Source organism: Pristiophorus japonicus, chromosome 10 (assembly GCF_044704955.1).
Source record: "Pristiophorus japonicus isolate sPriJap1 chromosome 10, sPriJap1.hap1, whole genome shotgun sequence".
NCBI lineage: Eukaryota > Metazoa > Chordata > Chondrichthyes > Pristiophoridae > Pristiophorus > Pristiophorus japonicus.
This window is the reverse complement of record NC_091986.1, coordinates 224,063,642-224,084,051: the sequence shown is the minus strand read 5'-3', so window position 1 is coordinate 224,084,051 and position 20,410 is coordinate 224,063,642. Positions and strand designations below refer to the sequence as shown.

At 52.0% G+C, this 20,410-nt stretch overlaps 1 protein-coding gene across 1 annotated transcript in view; it reads left to right on the top strand.

The window, feature by feature from the left end:
- Positions 1-493: 493 nt before the first annotated feature.
- The window catches only part of smpd1 (sphingomyelin phosphodiesterase 1), a 30,071-nt gene continuing 10,154 nt past the window's right edge, over positions 494-20,410 (top strand). The window contains exons 1-3 of the mRNA XM_070892637.1: positions 494-698; positions 10,143-10,915; positions 13,884-14,055. Coding sequence (XP_070748738.1) covers positions 531-698; positions 10,143-10,915; positions 13,884-14,055 — 1,113 coding nt within the window. The 5' untranslated portion in view covers positions 494-530. The remainder of the gene's footprint in view (positions 699-10,142; positions 10,916-13,883; positions 14,056-20,410) is intronic.

Sequence of the window (20,410 nt, the reverse complement as noted above, 5' to 3'; positions counted from 1 at the left end):
TAATCTGTGGAATTCCCTACCTCAGAGAGTTGTTGAGGTCAGTTCATTGGATATATTCAAGAGGGAGTTAGATGTGGCCCTTACGGGTAAAGGGATCAAGGGGTATGGAGAGAAAGCAGGAAAGGAGTACTGAGGGAATGATCAGCCATGATCTTATTGAATGGTGGTGCAGGCTCGAAGGGCCGAATGGCCTACTCCTGCACATATTTTCCATGTTTCTATGGCGATGATGTATTTGGGTCTCTCTCACTGGTTATAGAACCGCCCCAGGCTGCCACTCCGAGCCAGGCCCCGCCCCCAGGTATAACCCCGCCCCCAGGCTGCCACTCCGAGACAGGCCCCGCCCCCAGGTATAACCCCGCCCCCAGGCTGCCACTCCGAGCCGGGCCCCGCCGCCAGGCTGTCAGTCAGGGCCGGGCCCCGCCCCCAGGTATAACCCCGCCCCCAGGCTGCCACTCCGGGCCCCGCCCCCAGGCTGTCAGTCAGGGCCGGGCCCCGCCCACCGTGTATAGCCCCGCCTCCGAGCAGTGATGGCGGCCCGGCTCCTGGCTCTGTGTGCCGGGCTCGGGGCTCTCGGGCTCCCCGCTCCCCCCGGGCTCCCCGTTCACCTCGGGCCCGGATTCCCGGCTCCAGCCTGGAAAAACATCAGCTGCTGGTCCTGCAGAGCGATGTTCACCGCCCTCGATATCGCGCTTCAGGTAAGGCCCAGAGAGAGAGAGAGAGTGTGTGTGTGTGTGTGTGAGGGAGAGAGAGGGAGTGTGAGGGAGAGAGTGTGTGAGGGAGAGTGAGAGAGAGAGTGTGTGTGTGTGTGAGGGAGAGAGAGAGAGGGAGTGTGAGAGAGTGTGTGTGTGTGTGAGGGAGAGAGAGGGAGTGTGAGGGAGAGTGTGTGTGAGGGAGAGGGAGGGAGTGTGAGGGAGAGAGGGAGGGAGTGTGAGGGTGAGAGGGAGGGAGTGTGAGGGTGAGAGGGAGGGAGTGTGAGGGTGAGAGGGAGGGAGTGTGAGGGTGAGAGGGAGGGAGTGTGTGTGTGTGTGTGTGTGTGTGTGAGAGAGAGAGAGGGAGTGGGGGAGGGAGGGTGAGTGAGTGTGGGGGAGGGAGGGTGAGTGAGTGAGGGGGGAGGGAGGGTGAGTGAGTGTGGGGGAGGGAGGGTGAGTGAGTGTGGGGAGGGAGGAGAGGGTGAGTGAGTGTGGGGGAGGGAGGGTGAGTGAGTGTGGGGGAGGGAGGGTGAGTGAGTGTGGGGGAGGGAGGGTGAGTGAGTGTGGGGAGGGAGGTGAGAGAGTGAGTGGGGGAGGGAGGGTGAGTGAGTGTGGGGGAGGGGAGGGTGAGTGAGTGTGGGGGAGGAGGGTGAGTGAGTGTGGGGGAGGGAGGGTGAGTGAGTGTGGGGGAGGGAGGGTGAGTGAGTGTGGGGGAGGGAGGGTGAGTGAGTGTGGGGAGGGAGGGTGAGTGTGAGAGGGGGAGGGAGGGTGAGTGTGAGAGAGTGAGTGAGAGGGAGAGAGGGAGGGAGGGAGTGTGAGGGAGAGAGAGAGAGGGAGTGTGAGGGAGAGAGAGAGAGTGTGTGTGTGAGGGAGAGGGAGAGAGAGAGTGTGTGAGAGAGAGGGAGAGGAGAGAGAGTGTGGTAGGGAGAGGGAGAGAGAGAGTGTGAGAGAGAGAGAGAGTGTGTGAGTGTGAGGGTGAGAGAGTGTGGTGAGTGTGAGGGTGAGAGAGGGAGTGTGAGTGTGAGGGAGAGAGGGAGAGGGAGTGTGAGGGAGGGAGAGGGAGTGTGAGGGAGAGAGAGAGAGAGAGAGAGAGAGAGTGTGTGTGTGAGGGAGGGAGAGAGAGAGAGTGTGTGAGAGAGAGGGAGAGAGAGAGAGAGTGTGTGTGAGGGAGAGGGAGGTAGAGAGAGAGAGTGTGTGAGGGAGGTAGAGAGAGAGAGGGAGAGTGTGTGAGGGAGAGGGAGGTAGAGAGAGAGTGTGTGTGAGGGAGAGTGTGTGAGGGAGAGGGAGGTAGAGAGAGAGTGTGGGAGAGGGAGGTAGAGAGAGAGAGAGAGAGGGAGAGTGTGTGAGAGAGAGGGAGGGAAAGAGAGAGTGTGTGTGTGTGAGAGGGAGGGAATGTGAGAGAGAGGAGAGAGAGTGTGAGAGAGAGAGAGAGAGAGAGAGGGAGGGAGTGTGTGAGAGAGAGAGAGGGAGGGAGTGTGTGAGAGAGAGAGAGGGAGGGAGTGTGAGGGAGAGAGAGAGAGAGAGAGAGGGGGAGGGAGTGTGTGAGAGAGAGAGAGGGAGGGAGTGTGAGAGAGAGAGAGGGAGAGTGAGAGTGGGAGAGTGAGTGTGTGTGAAAGAGAGAGGGAGGGAGTGTGAGAGAGGAAAGAGAGAGGGAGGGAGTGAGTGTGTGTGTGAGAGAGAGAGAGAGAGAGAGAGAGAGGAGGGGAGGGGGGGGGCGGGGCGGGCGGGAGTGTGAGCAGGGGGAAATCTTCGGAGAGAGTACAACGAATTATGTTCCCGTTAGACGGTAAGAGGGTGCAGCATTTAATGTCATCATTTTATCCACTCCCGGGATGTGGCAAGGCCGGCATTTATTGCCCATCCCCAGTTGCCCCGAGGAGTGGTGGTGAGCCGCTGGGAGTGGGTATGAAACAATGGTGGGGGCAGTTCAGAGTCAATCACCATGATGTGGGACTGGAGTCACCTATAGGCCCAGCCCGGGTAAGGACAGCTGGTTTAACCTATAAGGGAGTAAAGGGTAACGGGGTGCCGGCGGGGAAGTGGAGCTGAGTCCATGATCAGATCAGCCATGATCTTATTGAATGGCGGAGCAGGCTTGAGGGGCCTACTCCTACTCCTGCTCCTATGTCTTTTAAAAAAGGAGGGAGAGAGAAAGCAGGGAATTATAGACCAGTCAGCCTGACCTCAGTAGTGGGTAAAATGATGGAATCAATTATTAAGGATGTCATAGCAGCGCATTTGGAAAATGGTGACATGATAGGTCCAAGTCAGCATGGATTTGTAAAAGGGAGATCATGCTTGACAAATCTTCTGGAATTTTTTGAGGATGTTTCCAATAAAGTGGACAAAGGAGTACCAGTTGATGTGGTATATTTGGACTTTCAGAAGGCTTTCGACAAGGTCCCACACAGGAGATTAATGTGCAAAGTTAAAGCACATGGGATTGGGGGTAGTGTGCTGACGTGGATTGAGAACTGGTTGTCAGACAGGAAGCAAAGAGTAGGAGTAAATGGGTACTTTTCGGAATGGCAGGCAGTGACTAGTGGGGTACCGCAGGGTTCTGTGCTGGGGCCCCAGCTGTTTACATTATACATTAATGATTTAGACGAAGGGATTAAATGTAGTATCTCCAAATTTGCGGATGACACTAAGTTGGGTGGCAGTGTGAGCTGCGAGGAGGATGCTATGAGGCTACAGAGTGACTTGGATAGGTTAGGTGAGTGGGCAAATGCGTGGCAGATGAAGTATAATGTGGATAAATGTGAGGTTATCCACTTTGGTGGTAAAAACAGAGAGACAGACTATTATCTGAATGGTGACAGATTAGGAAAAGGGAAGGTGCAACGAGACCTGGGTGTCATGGTACATCAGTCATTGAAGGTTGGCATGCAGGTACAGCAGGCGGTTAAGAAAGCAAATGGCATGTTGGCCTTCATAGCGAGGGGATTTGAGTACAGGGGCAGGGAGGTGTTGCTACAGTTGTACAGGGCCTTGGTGAGGCCACACCTGGACTATTGTGTACAGTTTTGGTCTCCTAACTTGAGGAAGGACATACTTGCTGTTGAGGGAGTGCAGCGAAGATTCACCAGACTGATTCCCGGGATGGTGGGACTGACCTATCAAGAAAGACTGAATCAAATGGGCTTGTATTCACTGGAGTTCAGAAGAGTGAGAGGGGACCTCATAGAAACGTTTAAAATTCTGACGGGTTTGGACAGGTTGGATGCAGGAAGAATGTTCCCAATGTTGGGGAAGTCCAGAACCAGGGGTCACTGTCTAAGGATAAGGGGTAAGCCATTTAGGACCGAGATAAGGAGAAACTTCTTCACCCAGAGAGTGGTGAACCTGTGGAATTCTCTACCACAGGAAGTAGTTGAGGCCAATTCACTAAATATATTCAAAAGGGAGTTAGATGAAGTCCTTACTACTCGGGGGATCAAGGGGTATGGCGTGAAAGCAGGAAGTGGGTACTGAAGTTTCATGTTCAGCCATGAACTCGTTGAATGGCGGTGCAGGCTAGAAGGGCTGAATGGCCTGCTCCTGCACCTATTTTCTATGTTTCTATGTTTCTATGTTTCTGTTTCCTTCCCTAAAGTACATCAGTGAACCAGTTGGGTTTTTACGACAATCCAACAGCTTCAGGGTCACTTTTACTGACACCAGATTTTCATTTCCAGATCTAATTGTGCACTGAGTTCAAATTCTCAAACTGCGCTGGTGTGATTTGAGCTGGCGTTCTCTGGATTATTAGTCCAGTAACAAGCACTCCACGACTGACCTCGTGTCCGCGGAGCTCCACAGATAAATAGATTAAAAGCAAACAAAGTTAAAAAGAAGCATGTGATAAAACCAGGACTAAAGGAGCCCTGCAGAGCAGCACATACTCTGAAGGAAACACTAAGGGCTTTTATAATCACATAGAAAGTCAAAGAACATTTCAAGAGAGGCTGGGATCTCTCTCTGAGGAAGGAGAGAGTCTGATTGTGGAGATATTAAATAAATATTTGGCACTAGATTTTACAATGATGACGAGTGCTGGAGCAGAATGTTGGAGCAGTTGTTCGAGATTACTGAAGTAAAGATACTAGTTCTGAAGAAATGAGCAGAACTGGAGTTGTACCTTTCCCCGGACACCCAGCGCAGTGTCCTCAGCTACATAAGAACATCAGAATTAGGAGTAGGAGTCGGCCATTCGGCCCCTCGAGCCTGCTCTGCCAGTCAGTGAAATCATTGGCTGATCATCGAACTCAACTCCACTTTCCCGCCCAGTCCCCTCGATTCTCTGTGCTCAAAAAATCGATCTCAGTCATGAATATCCTCAACGACTGAACCTCCACAGCCCTCTGGGGCAGTGAATTCCAAAGATTCACCCCCCCTCTGAGTGAAGACATTCCTCCTCCTCCTCAGTCCTAAATGGCTGACCCCTTATCCTGAGACAGTGTCGCCTGGTTCTAGACTTCCCAGCCTGGGGGAAACATCCTCCCTGCATCTACCCTGTCAATGCTCCTCAGAATCTTGTATGTTTCAATGAGATCACCTCTCATTCTTCTAAACTCCAGAGAGTATCGGCCCAATCTACTCATTCTCTCCTCATAGGACAACCCTCTCACCCCAGGAATCAGTCTGGTGAACCTTCATTGCACCGCCTCCAAGGCAAGTATATCCTGCCTTAGGTAAGGAGACCAAAACTGTGTGTAGTTGAGTGAAGTCAGGAGAGTCAGAGAATCTGACCACAATTATCACCACTCCTCAGATATACAAGTTGTGCCATGGGACTGGAGAATAGTTGATGGAAATCGTTATCCAGACCAGGCAATGGTAGGTCAGTTAGTCTACCACTGAGCCAAGCTGGTGCTCCGTTATATATTGGCTCCATTACTGGTACAATGGTTGGCCATTGGGGTCCGGGCAGGGGCAGAGAAATCTTCCTCTCCCGCGACTCACCTTAAGTTCAAGTCCTGTGCAATATTCCAGTAACAAATCAACTCAAACACAAGGTCCTTACATAATACAATTCACGCCAACTTTCCTCCAAATCTTCACCCTTCCCATTTTCTGTTGGCCCTGTTTTATTTTTTAACTTCAATTTTTTCGACCTGTATCCTTCCTTTAAACTGTGCCCCGGTTTCTCTCTGCACCCTGTTTTAAAGGTGTCAGCGGCTTGAAGTAAAGACGTGCATTTGCGTCTCGATTTGCTTGGAACCTGTCTCGGAGGCAGGCAGACTCTAGAAGTGATGACATTTGCAGGTTGGATTGACGGGTTTGATTTCTGACACGATTTACAAGACCCAAACACAGAGAGGGATGTGCTGATTGTGGGGAGATTTTGGCTGATTAGTGCAATGGGCTATATTTTTCTAACATTTTAGAGAACCAAAGTCAGGATGTAAAAAGCGAAGTGCAATAGTGGGGTTTTGAAGCACTGTGGTCAGTGTTGTGTGCACACTGAGGCAGTGTCTGCCCACTATGTAATCATCATCATAGGCAGTCCCTCGGAATTGAGGAAGACTTGCTGCCACTCCTGAAGTGAGTTCTTAGGTGGCTGAACAGTCCAATACGGGAATTACAGACTCTGTCACAGGTGGGACAGACAGTGGTTGAGGGAAGGGGTGGGTGGGACAGGTTTGCCGCACGCTCCTTCCGCTGCCTGCACTTGGTTTCTGCATGCTCTCGGCGATGAGACTTGAGGAGTTCAGCACCCTCCCGGGTGCACTTCCTCCACTTAGAGCGGTCTTGGGCCAGGGACTCCCAGGTGTCAGTGGGGATGTTGCACTTTATCAGGGAGGCTTTGAGGGTGTCCTTGTAATGTTTCCGTTGCCTGCCTTTGGCTCGTTTGCCGTGAAGGAACTCTACATAGAACGCTTGCTTTGGGTGTCTCATGTCTGCCATGCGAACAATGTGGCCTGCCCAGCGGAGCTGATCGAGTGTGGTCAGTGCTTCAGTGCTGGAGATGTTAGCCTGGACAAGTCCGACTGCAGCAACTACAGAGGAATCTCCCTGCTATCAGCCACTGGGAAAGTCGTCGCTAGAGTCCTCCTCAACCGTCTTCTCCCTGTGGCCGAGGAGCTCCTCCCGGAGGCACAGTGCGGATTTCGTCCCCTACGGGGCACAACAGACATGATTTTTGCAGCGTGACAGCTGCAGGAAAAATGCAGGGAGCAGCACCAGCCCTTATACATGGCCTTCTTCGACCTTACAAAGGTCTTTGACACTGTCAACCACGAGGGTCTATGGAGTGTCCTCCTCCGTTTCAGATGCCCCCAAAAGTTTGTCAACATCCTTCGCCTGCTCTACGACGACATGCAGGCCGTGATCCTTACCAACGGATCCATCACAGACCCAATCCACGTCCGGACCGGGGTCAAACAGGGCTGTGTCATCGCCCCAACCCTCCTCTCAATCGTTCTCGCCGCCATGTAAATAGTCCTGTCCATCCACTACAATCGCCATCCTGTGGTGATGTACGCATCATAGCCTTTAATCCCGTTACTCCAAAGTCCAGGACTCCCTCTCAGGGATTCAATAGAGTAGTCCTCCCACAATGCAGTGCGATGCACTGCAGCAACGCGCCGTGCTGAGACAGCAGCACCTCCCTCCCCTGCCACTTCTGCTACTGAGCAGGACAAGCAGGAATGGTGCATGATCTCCAACCCTCTCACCGCCCTGACTGGGAAATATATCGGCCGTTCCTTCATCGTCGCTGGGTCACAATCCTGGAACTCCCTCCCTAACAGCACTGTGGGAGCACCTTCACCACACGGACTGCAGCGGTTCTAGAAACATAGAAAATAGGTGCAGGAGTAGGCCATTTGGCCCTTCGAGCCTGCACCACCATTCAATAAGATCATGGCTGATCATTCACCTCAGTACCCCTTTCCTGCTTTCTCTCCATACCCCTTGATCCCTTTAGCCGTAAGGGCCATATCTAACTCCCTCTTGAATATATCTGACGAACTGGCCTCAACAAATCTCTCTGGTAGAGAATTCCACAGGTTCACCACTCTCTGGGTGAAGAAGTTTCTCCTCATCTCGGTCCTAAATGGCTTACCCCTTATCCTTAGACTGTGACCCCTGGTTCTGGACTTCCCCAACATCGGGAACATTCTTCCTGCATCTAACCTGTCCAGCCCGTCAGAATTTTATATGTTTCTATGAGATCCCTTCTAAACTTCAGTGAATACAAGCAGAGTCGATCCAGTCTCTCCTCATATGTCAGTCCAGCCATTCCGGGAATCAGTCTGGTGAACCTTCGCTGCACTCCCTCAATAGCAAGAACGTCATTCCTCAGAATAGGAGACCAAAACTGAACACAATATTCCAGGTGAGGCCTCACCAAGGCCCTGTACAACTGCAGTAAGACCTCCCTGCTCCTATACTCAAATCCCCTAGCTATGAAGGCCAACTTACCATTTGCCTTCTTAACCGCCTGCTGTACCTGCATGCCAACTTTCAATGACTGATGTACCATGACACCCAGGTCTCGCTACACCTCCCCTTTTCCTAATCTGTCACCATTCAGATAATATTCTGCCTTTGTGATTTTGCCACAAAGTGGGTAACCTCACATTTATCCCCATTATGCTGCATCTGCCATGCGTTTGCCCACTCGGGCAAGAAGGCAGCTGACCACCACCTTCTCGAGATGACTGGGGCTGGGCAGTAAGTACATTATTGAGAGTGTCGCCCACATCCTGAACACTTCCCCAGAGGTTCAGCTAAATACTGAATATCAAAACTCAACTGCATTTTCATAATTGTATTCTGAGAATTAATATTATTAAAAGATTAAAAAAAAAACAAAGCTAATAAATCATCTCATTTACAGCATTGTGGAGAGTGGTGACCTTGAATCCCTGTGTAATATACTGTGAAGCAGATACTTGCCCCAGAGGCGGTGCAATGAAGGTGCACTGGATTGAGTCCTGGGGTGAGAGGGTTGTCCTAAGAGGAGAGATTGTGTCGAATGGGCCAATACTCTCTGGAGTTTAGAAGAATGGGAGGTGATCTCAGTGAAACATACAAGTTTCTGAGGGAGATTGACAGGGTGAGTCTAGAACCAGGGGTCACAGTCTCAGGATAAGGGGTTGGCCATTTAGGACTGAGATGAGGAGAAACTTCTTCACTCAGAGGGTGGTGAATCTTTGGAATTCTCTGCCCCAGAGGGCTGTGGATACTCAGTCGTTGAGCATATTCAAGGCTGAGGTCGATAGATTTTTGGATTCGAGGGGAATCGAGGGATATGGGGATCGAGTGGGAAAGTGGAGTTGAGGTCGATGATCAGCCGTGATCTCATTGAATGGCGGAACACGCTCGAGGGGCCGAATGGCCGACTCCTAATTCTTATGTTCTTATGTAGACTTTAACATTACAGTGTATACGTTACACAGTGTAATATCTCTGCTGTACTGTAATACACACTGCTACTGGACGTAGCAAATCTGTGCATATTGTATTGGCGTGTTACTGGGTGCAACGCCCGTGTATATAGTAACAAACACTGTTACTGGGTTTAACACACTGTTACAATATACATGGGCATTACTCCCAGTAACAGTGTTACAATATACACAGGCATTACTCCCAGTAACAGTGTTACAATATACACAGGCATTACTCCCAGTAACAGTGTTACAATATACATGGGCATTACTCCCAGTAACAGTGTTACAATATACACAGGCATTACTCCCAGTAACAGTGTTACAATATACACAGGCATTACTCCCAGTAACAGTGTTACAATATACACAGGCATTACTCCCAGTAACAGTGTTACAATATACACAGGCATTACTCCCAGTAACAGTGTTACAATATACACAGGCATTACTCCCAGTAACAGTGTTACAATATACACAGGCATTACTCCCAGTAACTGTTACAATATACACAGGCATTACTCCCAGTAACAGTGTTACAATATACATGGGCATTACTCCCAGTAACACTTACAATATACATGGGCATTACTCCCAGTAACAGTGTTACAATATACACAGGCATTACTCCCAGTAACAGTGTTACAATATACACAGGCATTACTCCCAGTAACAGTGTTACAATATACACAGGCATTACTCCCAGTAACAGTGTTACAATATACACAGGCATTACTCCCAGTAACAGATTGGTTTGACTGTTACTGGATCTAATGCCTGTGTATATTGTATCATTGTTACTGGGAGTAATGCCCGTGTATATTGTAACAAACACTGTTACTGGGAGTATTGCCTGTGTATATTGTTAGAAACACTGTTACTGGGTGTAACACACACTGTTACTGGGAGTATTGCCTGTGTATATTGTAACAAACACTGTTACTGGGAGTATTGTTCGTGTATATTGTAACAAACACTGTTACTGGGTGTAACACACATTGTTACTGGGGGTAATGCCCACTGACACGATTGATGATTTCTTTCTGCTAATTTGCGTTTTCTGTTGCAACAGTTTGACAGTAACTTGGATGAAGCGGCAGTTGTTGCCGCCACGAAGCTATGCATTGATCTGAAGCTCGCCCCTCAGGATATCTGTGCCCAGGCCATCGGGCTCTTCAAGCACGACGTGATTGCCGCCTGGATCAACTCCATCCTGAAACCCTCGGAGATCTGTGGGCTGCTGCTGGGTATTGACTGCGGCCGTTGGGACATCTACTCCGACTGGAATGTCACGCTCCCAGACACGCCGAAGCCGCCGGTTGTGCCGCCGAAAGCGCCGCGGCCCAGCGCGCCCGTCACCAGGGTGCTCTTCCTGACGGACATCCACTGGGACAAGGAGTACTCGCCGGGGACCGACCCCGACTGCAAAGACCCGCTGTGTTGTCGGCGGGGCTCGGGGTTACCGCCCCGGTATCGGAAAGGGGCGGGGAAGTGGGGCGAGTACAGCAAGTGTGACCTCCCGCTGCGTACCATCGAGAACTTGCTCCAGCACCTCCGGTCCGACCACTTCGACCTGGTGTACTGGACTGGTGACATCCCGGCACACAATGTCTGGCACCAGAGCCGCCGAGACCAGGTGGTGGCCCTGGACACCATCACCGCGCTGCTCCGTCGCCACCTGGGCCACGTCCGTGTCTACCCGTCCGTCGGCAACCACGAGAGCACACCGGTCAACAGCTTCCCCCCTCCCTTCGTCCGCGGGAACCAGTCCTCCGCCTGGCTCTACGGCGCCATGGTGGCGGCCTGGAAAGACTGGCTGCCGAAGGAAGCCCTGGAAACGCTGGGGTAAGCAGGACTCTGCTTTGGATCCGGAGTGTTGGGAGGAGGAGGGGACAGGGAGCCGGGCAGTGCTCCAAGACTGGGAACTCTGCTCATCTCTGGGGAGCTCTCTGTCTGTCAGTATCGAGAGATAGTCCCTCCTGATAGACGCAGAAAGGACCTCGGGCATTTCCCCATCGGCAAGGGCCTTTGGACCAGTTAGTCCCACCCCTCCCCGCAGCCCGTGTGCACTCTGCCCTCCCCGCAGCCCGTGTGCACTCTCCCCTCCCCGCAGCCCGTGTGCACCCTCCCCTCCCCGCAGCCCGTGTACACTCTGCCCTCCCCGCAGCCCGTGTACACTCTGCCCTTCCCACAGCCCGTGTACACTCTCCCCTCCCCACAGCCCGTGTACACTCTCCCCTCCCCACAGCCCATGTACACTCTCCCCTCCCCGCAGCCCGTGTGCACTCTCCCCTCCCCGCAGCCCGTGTGCACTCTCCCCTCCCCGCAGCCCGTGTGCACTCTCCCCTCCCCGCAGCCCGTGTGCACTCTCCCCTCCCCGCAGCCCGTGTGCACTCTCCCCTCCCCGCAGCCCGTGTACACTCTCCCCTCCCCGCAGCCCGTGTGCACTCTCCCCTCCCCGCAGCCCGTGTGCACCCTCCCCTCCCCGCAGCCCGTGTACACTCTCCCCTCCCCGCAGCCCGTGTACACCCTCCCCTCCCCGCAGCCCGTGTGCACCCTCCCCTCCCCGCAGCCCGTGTACACTCTCCCCTCCCCGCAGCCCGTGTACACTCTCCCCTCCCCGCAGCCCGTGTACACCCTCCCCTCCCCGCAGCCCGTGTGCACCCTCCCCTCCCCGCAGCCCGTGTGCACTCTCCCCTCCCCGCAGCCCGTGTGCATTCTCCCCTCCCCGCAGCCCGTGTACACTCTCCCATTTCAGGGACTGTGATCGTCCCCTGTGCCTCTGGGTTTATTCTGGTATTGAGAGCACAGAGCACACACCCCTGATCAGCTCTCTGAAATCAGCCAATTAAACTCACTCAGTGGGGGCACCGCAATTGCCCTCAGCATCCTGGGCGAGAGGAGGGGAGAAAGTTATGACTGAGTCTGTTTGCCCCGTCCTTTCAGGCAACGGGTTCCAGATCCTCATAACTCGCTGGGTAAAAAATCGACCCACCTCCCCGCTAACCTTGTCTGCTCTGAGAACAACCCCAGCTTCTCCAGTCCAACGGGGCGAGGCCGCGGGAGGGGGCCGAGCGTTTGGAGGTTTTATTGTCGGTGCGACTTTAAAGCAGCTGCAAACAACCCGCCCGATTACTAACAACATTTGCAGTGTCTGTGGTTTGCGACAGGAAACTGCCACACCGCAGGGTTGGGTGACTCGGGCTTCTCCTGTGGTGCAATCTCTGCGCTTAGGGACATTATTTCAGTATCTTTCAAAAACACACAGCCACCAAACAGCCTCTCATTTGATGACCTCGGGGATCCGTGGAGTGCGGAAGTGGGGGGGGTGGTGTTGCAGCGCTCCTTCAGTACTGCCCCTCCGACAGTGATTCACTCCCTCAGTACTGCCCCTCCGACAGTGATTCACTCCCTCAGTACTGCCCCTCCGACAGTGCGGCACTCCCTCAGTACTGCCCCTCCGACAGTGATTCACTCCCTCAGTACTGCCCCTCCGACAGTGATTCACTCCCTCAGTACTGCCCCTCCGACAGTGATTCACTCCCTCAGTACTGCCCCTCCGACAGTGATTCACTCCCTCAGTACTGCCCCTCCGACAGTGCGGCACTCCCTCAGTACTGCCCCTCCGACAGTGATTCACTCCCTCAGTACTGCCCCTCCGACAGTGCGGCACTCCCTCAGTACTGCCCCTCCGACAGTGATTCACTCCCTCAGTACTGCCCCTCCGACAGTGCGGCACTCCCTCAGTACTGCCCCTCCGACAGTGCAGCGCTCCCTCGGCACCGCCCCTCCGACAGTGCGGCACTCCTTCAGTACTGCCCCTCCGACAGTGATTCACTCCCTCAGTACTGCCCCTCCGACAGTGATTCACTCCCTCAGTACTGCCCCTCCGACAGTGCGGCACTCCCTCAGTACTGCCCCTCAGACAGTGCGGCGCTCCCTCGGCACCGCCCCTCCGACAGTGATTCACTCCCTCAGTACTGCCCCTCCGACAGTGCGGCGCTCCCTCAGTACTGCCCCTCCGACAGTGCGGCACTCCCTCAGTACTGCCCCTCCGACAGTGCGGCGCTCCCTCAGTACTGCCCCTCCGACAGTGCGGCACTCCCTCAGTACTGCCCCTCCGACAGTGCAGCACTCCCTCAGTACTGCCCCTCCGACAGTGCGGCGCTCCCTCGGCACCGCCCCTCCGACAGTGATTCACTCCCTCGGCACCGCCCCTCCGACAGTGATTCACTCCCTCAGTATTGCCCCTCCGACAGTGCGGCGCTCCCTCAGTACTGCCCCTCCGACAGTGCGGCGCTCCCTCAGCACTGCGAGGGAGTGCTAGACTGGATTTTGTGCTCATTCACTCTTGCCTGCTTTGGCCTTGCTGGTAGTTTTGGGCATTTGTTCTGTTTTCTTTTACCTCGGAACAGGAGAAAGACAGACATTGCTGGTGTAGCCTCAGCTCAAGTGCAGTCGTGGCGTCCCCCTATTAAACCTGCAGGGCGTGTACTTTTATTGAGGGAATCACTGTAACAATGGATAGCAATATAGATTAGACTGGATGGGAGAGTGGGGTGACGGGTCCCACAGTAAGGGGGCCCTGGGGAAGGGGAGAGTGGAGGGGGCCCGCAGTGGGGTGGTCCAGGGGGAGGGGAGGTGGGGGCTCCCACAGTAAGGGGGCCCTGCTCAGGGTGAATGGGGGGAGGGCGAGGGAAGAGCGGGGGAGGGGAGGGGAGTGCGAGGGAAGAGCGGGGGAGGGAGGGGAGGGGGAGTATCGATCGGCCAATGAGCTCCCGGTCATTGATGGCTCTGTGTTCCTCACTCCCAGGAGGGCGGGGTTCTACACGGTGAAACTCGGGCCGGGATTGAGGCTCGTATCTCTCAACATGAACTTTTGCTCCCATGAAAACTTCTGGCTGCTGGTGAACTCGACAGACCCGGCCGGCCAACTGCAGTGGCTGATTGGCATCCTGCAGGAGGCTGAGAACAGCGGTGACAAGGTAGGTCGGGAAGGGGGCGCTGGGTACTGCACCGGGGGCGGGGGGGGAATAGGGAACTTCCTGGGGTGGGAGGGAGTTGGGGAACTGTGCTCGGGGTGGGAGGGTGGGTGCCCGGGGGCAGCGGTGCGGGGGGAGGTAACTGCATTAGGGCATTGGGGTAACTGTCCCGGGGTTGGGGGGGGGGGGGGGGGAGGTTTCGAAGGAGGTCAAACCAATTTGGTGTGCAGCGCGCAGATGTTGCTAGTAAATGATTTGATACAACGCACAGTATTTCAACACATTAAAGCAATTAATGCAGTCAAGATGCTGGATCAGTTTGGGTGGAGATAAGAAATAATAAGGGAAGGAAGTCACTGGTGGGAGTGGTCAACAGGCCCCCTAACAGTAACCACTCTGTAGGACAGAGTACAAATCAAGAAATAATGGAGACTTGTAAGAAAGTTACGGCAATAAACATGGGCGATTTTGATCTTCATATTTGTTGGACAAATCAAATTGGCAAAGGTAGCCTTGAAGAAGAGTTCATAGAATGTATTCGGGATGGTTTCTTCGCACAATACGTTGTGGAACCAACCAGGGAGCGGACTGTTTTAGATCTGGTAATATGTAATGAAATGGGATTAATTAATTATCTCATGGTAAAGGATCCTCTTGGGAAGAGTGATCATAGCATCGTAGAATTTCAAATTCAGTTTCAGCATGAGAAAGTTGGGTCTTAAACTAGTGTCCTGAACTTAAATAAAGGCAATTAGATATGTGAAGAGAAAATTAAACAAATACTTTGATTCTGTTTTCACGAAGGAAGACACATATAACCTTCCGGAAATACTAGGGGACCGAGGGTCTAGCGAGAAGGAGGAACTGAAGGAAATCCTTATTAGTCAGGAAATTGTGTTGGGGAAATTGATGGGATTGAAGGCCAATAAATCCCCGGTGCCTGATAGTCTGCAGTACTTAAGGAAGTGGCCCTAGAAATAATGGATGCATTGGTGGTCATTTTCCAACATTCTATAGACTCTGGATCAGTTCCTATGGATAGGAGGGTAGCTAATGTAACCTCACATTTTAAAAAAATAGGGAGAGAGAAAACGGGTAATTATAGACCGGTTAGCCTGACATCGGTAGTGGGGAAAATGTTGGAATCAATTATTAAAGATGTAATAGCAGCGCATTTGGAAAGCAGTGACAGGATCGGTCCAAGTCAGCATGGATTTATGAAAGGGAAATCATGCTTGACAAATCTTCTAGAATTTTTTTGAGGATGTAACTAGTAGAGTGGACAAGAGAGAACCAGTGGATGTGGTGTATTTGGACTTTTAAAAGGCTTTTGACGAGATTAGTGTGCAAAATTAAAGCACATGGTATTGGGGGTAATGTATTGACGTGGATAGAGAACTGGTTGGCAGACAGGAAGCAAAGAGTAAGAATAAACACTACCTTTTCAGAATGACAGGCAGTGACTACTGGGGTACCGCAAGGTTCAGTGCTGGGACCCCAGCTATTTACAATGCACATTAATGATTTGGACGAAGGAATTGAATGTAATATCTCCAAGTTTGCAGATGACACTAAGCTGGGTGGCAGTGTGAGCTGTGAGGAGGATGCTAAGAGGCTGCAAGGTGACTTGGACAGGTTAGGTGAGTGGGTAAATGCATGGCAGATGCATGGATAATGTAGATAAATGTGAGGTTGTCCACTTTGGTGGCAAAAACAGGAAGGCAGAATATTATCTGAATGGTGACAGATTAGTAAAAAGGGAGGTGCAATGAGACCTGGGTGTCATGGTACATCAGTCATTGAAAGTTGGCATGCAGGTACAGCAGGCGGTGAAAAAGGCAAATGGCATGTTGGCCTTCATAGCGAGGGGATTTGGGTATAGGAGCAGGGAGGTCTTACTGCAGTTGCATAGAGCCTTGGTGAGGCCACACCTTGAATATTGTGTACAGTTTTGGTCTCCAAATCATCCAGGCTAATGTCCTTCCTTACTATTGCATTAATTTCCTCTTTAACCAGCAACGCCACTCTGCCTCCTTTTCCTTTCTGTCTATCCTTCCTGAATGTTGAATACCCCTGGATGTTGAGTTCCCAGCCTTGGTCACCCTGGAGCCATGTCTCCGTAATCCCAATTATATCATAATCGTTAATAGCTGCCTGCCTAGTTAATTCATCCACCTTATTACGAATACTCCTCGTATTGAGGCACAGAGCCTTCAGGCTTGTTTTTATTAACACTCTTTGTCCCTTTAGAATTTTGCTGTAATGTGGCCCTTTTTGATTTTTGTCTTGGGTTTCTCTGCCCTCCACTTTTACTATTCTCCTTTCTATCTTTTGCTTCTGCCTCCATTTTATTTCCCTCTATCTCGCTGCATCGGTTCCCATCCCCCTGCCATATTAGTTTAACCCCTCCCCAACAGCACTAGCAAACACTTCCCCCTAGGGCATTGGTTCCGGTCCTGCCCAGGTGCAGACCGTCCGCTTTGTACTGGTCCTACCTCCCCCAGAACTGGTTTCAATGTCACAGGAATTTGAATCCCTCCCTCTTGCACCACTCCTCAAGCCACGTATTCATCTGAGCTATCTACTCTGATTAGCACGTGGCACTGGTAGCAATCCTGAGATTACTACCTTTTGAGGTCCTACTTTGTAATTTAACTCCTAGCTCCCTAAATTCAGCTTGTAGGACTTTATCCTGCTTTTTACCCTTATCATTGGTACCTATATGCACCACAACAACTGGCTGTTCACCCTTCCCCTCCAGAATGTCCTACACCCGCTCCAAGACATCCTTGACCCTTGCACCAGGGAGGCAACATACCATCCTGGAGTCTCGGTCGCGACTGCAGAAACACCGATCTAACCCCTTACAATAGAATCCCCTACCGCTATACCTCTCCCACTCTTTTTTTCCTGCCCTCCTGTGCAGCAGGACCACCCATGGTGCCATGAACTTGGCTGATGCTGCCTTCCGCTGGTGGTATATCTGTGTTGGAGGGAGATGACCGCAGGGGACTCCTGCACTACTTTCCTACTCCTGCTCTGCCTGATGGTCACCCATCCCGTATCTGTCTTTGTAACCTTTACCTGCGGTGTGACCAACTCACTGAACGTGCTATCCACGACATCCTCAGCATCGCGCATGCTCCAGAGTGAATCCATCCGCAGCTCCAGTGCCGTCATGTGGTCTAACAGGAGCTGCAGCTGGATACACTTCCTGCACACATAGTCGTCAGGGACACTGGATGCGCCCCTGATTTCCCACATGGCACAGGAGGAGCATGACACGGGTCTGGGCTCTCCTGACATGACAGGGGTCTGGGCTCTCCTGACATGACACGGGTCTGGGCTCTCCTGACATGACAGGGGTCTGGGCTCTCCTGACATGACAGGGGTCTGGGCTCTCCTGACATGACACGGGTCTGGGCTCTCCTGACATGACAGGGGTCTGGGCTCTCCTGACATGACACGGGTCTTGGCTCTCCTGACATGACACGGCTCTGGGCTCTCCTGACATGACACGGGTCTGGGCTCTCCTGACATGACACGGGTCTGGGCTCTCCTGACATGACACGGGTCTGGGCTCTCCTGACATGACAGGGGTCTGGGCTCTCTGACATGACACGGGTCTGGGCTCTCCTGACATGACACGGGGTCTGGGCTCTCCTGACATGACACGGGGTCTGGGCTCTCCTGACATGACACGGGTCTGGGCTCTCCTGACATGACACGGGTCTGGGCTCTCCTGACATGACACGGGTCTGGGCTCTCCTGACATGACACGGGTCTGGGCTCTCCTGACATGACACGGGTCTGGGCTCTCCTGACATGACACGGGTCTGGGCTCTCCTGACATGACACGGGTCTGGGCTCTCCTGACATGACACGGGTCTGGGCTCTCCTGACATGACAGGGGTCTTGGCTCTCCTGACATGACAGGGGTCTGGGCTCTCCTGACATGACACGGGGTCTGGGCTCTCCTGACATGACACGGGGTCTGGGCTCTCCTGACATGACACGGGTCTGGGCTCTCCTGACATGACACGGGTCTGGGCTCTCCTGACATGACATGGGTCTGGGCTCTCCTGACATGACACGGGTCTGGGCTCTCCTGACATGACACGGGTCTGGGCTCTCCTGACATGACAGGGGTCTGGGCTCTCTGACATGACACGGGTCTGGGCTCTCCTGACATGACACGGGTCTGGGCTCTCCTGACATGACTTATCCCTTGAAATAATCTAATTTGGCAACAATGCCAAAGGTTTCTTACTGACAAGATAAGAAAAAAAAGAAAAACTACTTACCAATCACTTACCCTCTTGGCTGTGACGTCACACTTCATTTTCTTTCCCTCCCAGGTCGGGGAGGCAGCACTGGTGGGGAAAACAAGCCAAAGCAACACCTCCCGCTCCCACTTCCCCTTAAAACCCTGCCACTTCCCAAACTTTACCGTTGCACTCTGAGCTGCTGCTGCACTCCGTGTAGGTCTGTACAAAGCCCCCTCTTTTTATACTGTTTCTAGCTGACTCACCACTGGCCTGTTTAGGGAACCAGTTTTTGCTAGCTGGCCAATTAACTAAGCTAGCTTGCTGGTTTGTCTCTGCTTAAACCTACAAGAATCCTATCTGTTTAATATTTCAGTTTTACTTAAACTTGCAATCTTACTTTACCATTAGAAGTTACTAGAAGTTGTCACTAGTAATTTACACAGTCTAAGGATAAGGGGTAGGCCATTTAGGACCAAGATGAGGAGAAACTTCTTCACTCAGAGAATTGTGAACCTGTGAAATTCTCTACAACAGAAAGTTGTTGAGTCTAGTTTGTTAGATATATTCAAAAGGGAGTTAGATGTGGCCCTTACAGCTAAAGGGATCAAGGGGTATGGGGAGAAAGCAGGAAAGGGGTACTGAAGTTGCATAATCAGCCATGATCTTATTGAATGGTGGTGTAGGCTCAAAGGGCCGAATGGCCTACTCCTGCACCTATTTTCCATGTTTCTATGTGTGAAGGCAGAGCTGGTTAAAGTGGACTGGGAAATAGATTACAGGGTAAGATGGTAGATAACCAGGTGCAAACATTTAAGGAGATATTTCATAACACTCAGCAAAGATATATAAGGAAAGACTCTCAGAGAAGGATGAATCATCCGTGGTTAACCAAGGAAGTAAAGGATGGTATCAAATTGAAAACCAAGGCATACAATGTTCCGAAGAACAGTGGAAGGCCAGAGGATTGGGAAATTTATAGAAACCAGCAAAGGACGACTAAAAAAAATGATAGAAGATGGTTTATGAGAGTAAACTAGCAAGAAATATAAAGACAGGGCTTCTCCAGGAATATAAAAAAAGAGAGTAACTAAAATAACATTGGTCCCTCCGAGGATGAGACTGGGCAATTAATAATGGGAAAACAGGGGACTTTGAACAAAAATTTTGTATCATTAGAAAAGACTAAAAGCATCCCAGAAATTGATAATCAAGGGGCTATTGTCAGAGTGGAACTTCAAATAATCACTCGCTTGAGATAAAGTACTAGGCAAACTAATGTGACTAAAGGTGGACAAGTCCCCTGGACCCGATGGCCTGCATCGAGGGTCTTAAAATGAGTGGCTGTAGAGATAGTGGATGTATTGGTTGTAATCTACCAAAATTCCCTGGGTTCTGGAGAGGCCCCAGCGCACTGGAAAACTGCAAATGTAACGCCCCTATTTAAGAAAGGGGGAGACAGAAAGCAGGAAACTGGACCAGTTAGTCTAACATCTGTGGTTGGGAAAATGCTGGAGTCCATTATTAAGGAAGTAGTAGCAGGACATTTAGGAAATCATATTACAGGTTAATCCTCCCTTATCCGGGACTCACTTATCTGGCACCATTCCCGGCCAACGGGTGACACGTGCAGAACTCCGACATGAACAAATTGACGTCCTTCCTCGCTGCCGACTCCCGCAATCGCTGGCCTGACCCCGCGATCCACTCCCCCGCCCCCCCCCCCCCCCCCCATGATCTTTTTGCCGCACTCCCAGCCCCAAGCCAGCCAGCCCCGATAACCCCTTGCTCAGTACCTGTACCATCCAATTCAATGTGACCTCTCCTCGTCCGCCAAATTTCCTCATCCGGCGCAGGCCAGGTCCTGAGGGTGCCGGATAAGAGAGGTTCAACCTGTACAGTCCAAAAAAAAGAGTCAGCATGGTTTTATGAAAGGAAAATCATGTTTGGCAAATTTGCTAGAGTTCTTTGAGGATGTAATGAGCAGGGTGGATAAAGGGGAACCAGTGGATGTGGTGTATTTGGATTTCCAGAAGGCATTCGATAAGGTGCCACATAAAAGGTTACTGCACAAGATAAAAGTTCCCGGGGTT